The 7,806-nt window shown below is 35.6% G+C and overlaps 1 protein-coding gene across 1 annotated transcript; it reads left to right on the forward strand.

The window, feature by feature from the left end:
• The first annotated feature begins 2,735 nt into the window (after positions 1-2,735).
• LOC125036250 (failed axon connections homolog) lies at positions 2,736-6,614 on the forward strand. The gene is made up of 6 exons (XM_047628725.1): positions 2,736-2,896; positions 3,462-3,594; positions 4,005-4,201; positions 4,693-4,898; positions 5,182-5,298; positions 6,449-6,614. The coding sequence occupies exons 1-6, from the start codon at positions 2,739-2,741 to the stop codon at positions 6,538-6,540; spliced, it is 903 nt and encodes a 300-aa protein (XP_047484681.1). The 5' UTR covers positions 2,736-2,738; the 3' UTR covers positions 6,541-6,614.
• Positions 6,615-7,806: the final 1,192 nt, after the last annotated feature.

Here is a 7,806-nt window from a genome sequence, read left to right on the forward strand (position 1 = left end):
ATGATGATAATGATAATAATAACATTAACAACACAGCTGCTACTAGTACTACTACTACTTCTTATAGTAATAATGATAATGAAATTATAATTATAAAACTGATAATGTTACTACTAATAATAATAAGTAATAATGATATTGATAACAATAATAAAAGTAATAATAATATGATAATGATGATGATAATAACAAAAATAATAAGGATAATAACAATAACAATAATAATTGATGATGATGATGATAATGATGATTGTAGCATTTATGATACTAATAATAATGACAATAATTATAATGCTTATAATGATGATGATGATGATGATGATGATGATGACGACAATAACAATAACAACAACAACAATAATAATAATGATACTAATAATAGCAATGATGATAATGATAAAATTGATAATAATTAAACAATGGTTATGATAATTACAATCATCATCATCATAATAATAATAGTAATAATAATGATGGTGATGATGATGATAATAATAATGATAATGATAATAATAATAATAATGGTGATGATGATAATGATAATAACAGAAATTATAATGACAATACTGATAATGACGATGATAATGATGATAATAATAATAATAATAATAATAATAATAATAATAATAATAATAATAATAATAATAATAATAGCAATAATAATAATGGTAATGATAATCAAAATAATGCTAATACGATTAACAATAATGATGATAATAATAATGATAATGATAATAATGATGATAATAATAATGATAATAGTAACAATAATAATAATAATAATAATAATAATAATAATAATAATAATAATAATAATAATAATAATGAAAATAATAATAATGATAACAGTAATAATGATGATGGCAATAATAATTATAATAATATCAATAACAATAATGATATCAATAGTAATGATGATGATGATGATAATAATAATAATGATAATAATAATAGTAGTAGTGGTAATAATAATAATAATAATAATAATAATAATAATAATAATAATAATAATAATAATAATAATGATGATAAAAATTATAATAATGATAATCATAATAATGGTGATAAAAAAATAATAACTATGATGATAATGGTATGGATAATAATGATAAAACAATAATAATAATAATTACAACAACAACAATAATAATTATAATAACAATAACAATGATAATAATAATGGTGATAACAAAAGAAATAATAATAATGACTATGATAATGATAATAATAAAGCTAATAAGAGTGATGATAATGACAAAATAGTAGTAACGATAATAATAATATAATCAATGTGGACAGTAGTTACAATGATAATGTTAATTATAAAAATCGCAACACTGATAATGTTAATCGTAATGATATTATTTGAAATGATTGATAAGAAATACGTCCCGTTGTGTATTTTACGAAATAACTTGCACATAGCAAGAGCACTTTCAGTTTATACTTATATACAAATGTGGTAGGTAAGATAGTGCATATGATTCTACCCCGTAAAATTGAGGATAAATGAGGAAATGCAAGTCACGTTATGTCAGCACGACCGTAACTAAAACCAAAAATATTTAAAACCTTCAAATTCTATAGAATTGATTGAAATATGCTCGTTGTGGTTTTTATTATTTACATTATCGAACATCATAAAGTTTTACCTTGGGAGACTATAAATCATTCATATATCGCAAAAATAGAGGAAAAAGAGCAACTGAATTTCGTGTTCTGGTAAGATCACGCGAGTTGCCAACGTGTGGCATAACGCAAACCACGTTATCGCGCAGAGAAAGTGGAGGTAGTTGTGTGAAATCACCGCCAAGGTAAGAGTAGCGATGTAGTCATAAACGTTATTGATTTACCGTATGTATTTTAACTAAGATCATGTTAAAATGAAATGTGGCAATGAGATATATATTAAGCGTTCGTATTGACTGACGAAATAAGAGTTATCAGCGGAGTGGTAGGTGTATAGATCATAAAAGGAAATAGTTCTGTGGATCTACAAGAACAGTGGGGTAACCGACGCTTGTTTGAGGGATTCTAACTCCTCTTGAAGTAGTCTACCTAAGTGGGTGTGTCTTATATAAAGATATTCATGCATTCGTCGAGAAACAATATTATTTATTTGCATTTTCTATGGAGATTTCTTATGATATGTATGTGCTTCTTTAACGCATGTGAATGCGTGAGAGAAAATGTTATTTAGAGGGATAACTTGATCTTCCTGGTCACCGGTCCTGAAAGTATTTTAATTGATTTTACTTGAATTTCAACAGCTGATGTCAAGCAATAGATTACCATTTGAGATACACTGATAGCATACTCCACGGAAGGGAAATTAAAACTGATATGGATGCCTTAGTTTTTGTATGCGAGTTATTGTAATCTTTGTTATTTTGTCTTATTCCCCTTATTGCTGTTATCAGTATTACCAATTACCATTAGAATTAGTGTGCGTGTGCGTGTGCGTGTGCGTGTGCGTGCGCGTGCGTGTGTGCGTGTGTGCGTGTGCGTGTGCGTGTGCGTGTGCGTGTGCGTGTGCGTGTGCGTGTGCGTGTGCGTGTGCGTGTGTGTGTGTGTGTGTGTGTGTGTGTGTGTGTGTGTGTGTGTGTGTGTGTGTGTGTGTGTGTGTGTGTGTTTGTGGTTAAAAATAATACAGATATGATTATTCATGAAAAAAAAAAATAATACATTTCCTTTCTCTACCGTCTCCATTTGATTTCTATTTCTTTACCAGGGGCAGAATGATGCTGCAAAATGTCCAAGACGGCTGGCTGCCCGCTCGCCTCGCCGGGAGGGCCCTGAGGTGGCTGTGGTTGAAGAACAAGCCCGTCACCATAACTGTCGTGTTGGTGGTTGGTGTGATTAAGATACGGAAATACATGAAGAAGCAAGAAAGGAGGTGAGGAAATGTCTTTATTTTGATTTTTATTTGTTTATTTGTTTTGTAGATTTTGTAGATTTATTAATGTATTTAATTTGTAGATATTTATTTTTAGTTTTAGTTTATTTCGGGAATCTGTTATTCGCGTGTTTTGATTATTCGCATATCTAAGTGTTATATCTGTCTGCTAACCTGTTCATTTATCTGTCCGCCAGTTTTTACGTTTATGCGTGTGTCTGCATAGTCGTTTATAACTTGTTGTCGGTTTAAATACTTTGTTCTAACTGTTATTCATTGATATTATGAAAAAGGTCCCCGTAAAACTATCAGTGAATCATTTATAAGCAAAGGAAGACAAATGAAGATAATTCCATTTTTCAGAGATCTCAATATGGGAAAATCTTAACACCATATTTGATCCCTAATTTGTCACCAATATTGATTTTTTTTTTTTTTTTTTTTTTTTGATCTCAAAAATAAAAAAATAATAATGCTGTTCATAATCGAAATAAAACCAACCACCACCATGGTCTCCATCCTCTAAGAAGTACAATACCACTTAACTAAGGTCCGTGTTTCGCAGGAAGAAATGGAACAACGCGGGCAAGGATGTGGTGGTTCTTCACATCCCTTCCCGAGGCTTCTATTGCCCGAGTCTGTCCCCCTTCGTCGTCAAACTCGAGACCTACGTCAGGATGGCGGAGATCCCTCATGTGGTGATTATCGTGTCCATTTGTTAAATTCATTCGTTTTTTTTTTTGTTTGTTTGTTTGTTTTTTTTTTTTTTTTGTAATTCTATGTCGAGTGGAATGGCAGTCTGATAAGGATTTTTTTTTTTCATTTTTTTTTTTTATTGATTTCGGTGTTTTTGGTTTGTTATTTTAATATGGTTGTTGACAGTGATGCTATTATATATATATTTTTTTTTTTTTTTTTTCTGCGGAAACTGTATCGTTGCTTTTATGCTTGTTATCCTCCTCCTGGTGTTGTTATTATCCGTTGCCTTACTTTCCCTCGTGTTCTTGATTTCCATTTTCTCAATCACTTTCGCTCTCCTTTGTACCTTTATCCTTCGTATTATCCCTGCAACTCCCCTCTGCCTGACTCGACCTCCTCGACCCCGCAGATCGACCACGAGGAGCCCATGGGACCCAAGGGCAAGACGCCCTGGATCACCCTCAACGGCGAAGACATGGGCGACTCGCAGATGATCATTGAGAAGCTCGCGGCCAAGTTCGGAAAGGAGTTCGATACTCACCTTTCGCAGGAGGAGAAGGCCGTGGCTCATTCCCTGCGCATCATGGTGGACGAGTACTTTGTCTGGTATGGTTCGGGGCTGTTATTTTGTTTTTGTTTTTGTTCTTTGGTCGGTGGCGAGCGATGTGGGGGTTTAGCTCTTAAACTTTCTTTAATTCTGTCTCTCTGTCCGTTTCTTTCTTTCTCTCTGTCTGCTTGTCTCTCTGTTTCTCTCTCTTTCTCTTTCTCTTTCGTTCTCTCTCTCTCTCTCTCTCTCTCTCTCTCTCTCTCTCTCCCTCTCCCTCTCCCTCTCCCTCTCCCTCTCCCTCTCCCTCTCCCTCTTCCTCTTCCTCTCTCTTTCTCTCTCTTTCCCTCTACCTCTCTCTCTCCCTTTCCCTTTCCCTTTCCATTTCCCTTTCCCTTTCCCTTTCCCTTTCCCTTTCCCTTTCCTTCCCTCTCCCTCCCTCTCCATTCTTACCTCTCTTCTTCTCTCTCAGTTTCCACACTATCGCATATACACACGTCCATATAGATATACATTTGTTCTCCCGTTTCACTTCTGACACACCCCCTTCCAGGTGCCTCGGTGTCTATCGCTATGGCCAGGAGCGCGGTCGCCACTTGGCCTTGAACGCGTCCGTCCCTTGGTTTTACCGACCTGTATTGGCCATGTACTTTAAGAGGTATTTGGAGGCCGCTAAGACTCAAGGCATAGGGCGACACAACTACAGGGATATAGAAGAGATGGGGAGGAAGAGTCTTCAGTCCCTGTCGGCTTGGCTTGGTACGTTTTATTTTCGGTTTTTTTTTAGCGTTTGTTAAAGTTTTTTTATTATTATAATTATTATTTGAGGTGTTGTATATGGAAAGATTGGGATGGGAAAGAATAGTGTATGAGAAGCAGTCACAGCAAATCATGAGCGAGGATCTATCACATTAAATACGTAGGGACAGAAATGAAAAACTAAAAGAAGCCAGGAATGGGAAAAAAAAAAATTACGAAAACAATTACAAGAAACATTAGATTAACAATTAACTTCACTTTTATTGACGATTTTTTCGCACAGGTGAGAAACCCTTCATGATGGGCGCCAATCCAACAGATCTGGACTGCAGTGTCTTCGGCATGCTTGCGTTTGACGTGTTCTGTCCTCCCCTGTCGCCCTTCAAGAGGATGCTCGAGAGTAAGTGCTTGTCCTCTCTCTCTCTCTCTTGGTCTCTTTCTCTCTCTTGGTCTATCTCTCTCTCTCTCTCTCTCTCTCTCTCTCTCTCTCTCTCTCTCTCTCCCTCTCCCTCTCCCTCTCCCTCTCCCTCTCCCTCTCCCTCTCCCTCTCCCTCTCCCTCTCCCTCTCCCTCTCCCTCTCCCTCTCCCTCCCTCCCTCCCTCCCTCCCTCCCTCCCTCCCTCTCTCTCCCCTCTCCCCTCTCTCCCCTCTCTCCCTCTCTCTCCCTCTCTCTCCCTCTCTCTCTCTCTCTCTCCATCCCTCTCTCTCTCTCTCTCTCTCTCTCTCTCTCTCTCTCTCTCTCTCTCTCTCTCTCTCTCTCTCTCTCTCTCCTCGCTCTGTCTCTCTCTGTCTCTCTCTCTCTCTCTCTTTGCCTCTCTTTGTCTCTCTCTCTCTCTCTCTCCTCTCTCCTCTCTCCTCTCTCTCTCTCTCTCTCTCTCTCTCTCTCTCTCTCTCTCTCTCTCTCTCTCTCTCTCTCTCTCTCTCTCTCGCTCTCTCTCTCCTCTCTCCTCTCTCCTCTCTTCTCTCTTCTCTCTTCTCTCTCTCTCTCTCTCTCTCTCTCTCTCTCTCTCTCTCTCTCTCTCTCTCTCTCTCGCAATAAGTATAAACAGTATATTTTATAGCATTTTATAGCATTTAGTTAATGGTTTCTAAGAAGTTTTTTTCTGGTCAGAAAAGAGTAATATATGAGAAATGGTAACCGGGAGAACATTTTGGTAGAAAGAGTCCAAAACTAACAAATATACATTCATACATTCATACACACAGTCAGTAATGTTAATTCATACTTACAAACTCAAGGGGAGCTTTAGAGAAGGAGAAACAGATGCCTATGTAAAAAAGAATAACTTAAATATAAGATAATAATATAAGATAATATAATGATGATGATGATAATAATAATGATAATAATAATAATAGCAATAGTAATAATAGTAGTAGTAATAATAATAATAATAATAATAATAGTATTAATAATAATAGTAATACTAACAACAATAATAGTAATAATTATAGTATTGAGAATAATAATAATAATGAGAGTAATAATAATAATGAGAATAATGAGAATAATGGGAATGATAATAATGATGATGATGATGACTATTCCAGAGGACTACAGAAACCTCCACGCCTACTGCCACCGCATGAAGGAGAAATTCTGGCCAGACTGGGATAAGTGCCTCGACCCGCATCGTCACTGAAAAGCAGGGTGTCATGTGCATTTGGGTGGGGAAAGGGAGATGCAACAGTTATGCAACAAATGTAGTTAGATCATAAGAATTGACTGGTATTTTTTTTTTTTTTTTTTTTTTTTTTTTTTTTTTTTTTTTTGCTTTTCTTTTTAACTAGAACGGCAGCGAGGTCGAGTAATGTGTAATTATATGTCAAGGTATTAGTAAAGGTCTTGCTGTGCTTCGAAATATTTCTCAGTGTATGTTTATTTTTTATTTTCTTACTTCTGTTAGCTTTTATTTTTATTTATTTAGTAATTGAGACGGATTAATAATTAATGACACGTGTTTTATGTTTCTGGTACTAAGAAGAAAATAAAGCTGCTGTAAATTGCTTTTTCTGCTTTGAATTGATAGCATATTAATTCTTTGAGAACTATATCTAAGCTGTTATTTGTTTTAATGTATTTGATGTACTGTGTGAATAAATGTGATCAAATATTATATGGGGAGATTTCACTTTACTGAAGCTGTCTTCTGTTTTTGTTTTTGTTTTTTTTCTTATTATATCTCCCACGTCACTTCTCTCTTTATCTTATTTTCCAGTCTAAAAGACCACTAAGTTGCTTATATGAATATCAACACTTCCGTTATGAAACTATTAATTTATTGTGAATTAATTACGAACTACACAGATATTCATTGTATTTTTTTCCGAGTTGTAGTTTGGATATTTGTATTTATTTGTCAAAGCATATGACTTTAGATGAAATATCAAAGTTCTCGAAAAAGATAATGATGATAGCAATGACAATGATGGTGATGATGATGATGCCAATAATACTGGGCGTGAGGCAAGTAGACACTCCGAGCGAGAAGCGACGCTGCCACACCCAGGGCCCGTGACGCGGAAGCAAGAAATGAGCTGTCGCCGTCGGTAAGTGGAAAGAGAGAGGGAGGGAGAGTGGAGGCGGGGTAAGGGAGATCTAGAAATGACAGGCGGATAAACAAGCACGTAGACAGAGACAGATAAAGAGAGGGGAGATAGGGAGAGATAGAGAAAGGGTGTGAGTGAGGGGAGGATAAACAATTGGAAGGATTAGAGACCAATAATCAGATAGAAACAGAGCAGAAGACAAGGTACAAGAAGCGATGACGGGACATATATAAATCGGAAGATGAGAGTAACAGATAGATAAATAGATAATGCGAAAGAAACCAACACAATTTAACATAAAGACAGATAAAGACAAACGGATGGAAAGAGTGAGGGTAGAAGGGAATAAAGAGAGTCAT

This window comes from Penaeus chinensis, chromosome 20, assembly GCF_019202785.1.
Source record: "Penaeus chinensis breed Huanghai No. 1 chromosome 20, ASM1920278v2, whole genome shotgun sequence".
NCBI classification, from domain to species: domain Eukaryota; kingdom Metazoa; phylum Arthropoda; class Malacostraca; order Decapoda; family Penaeidae; genus Penaeus; species Penaeus chinensis.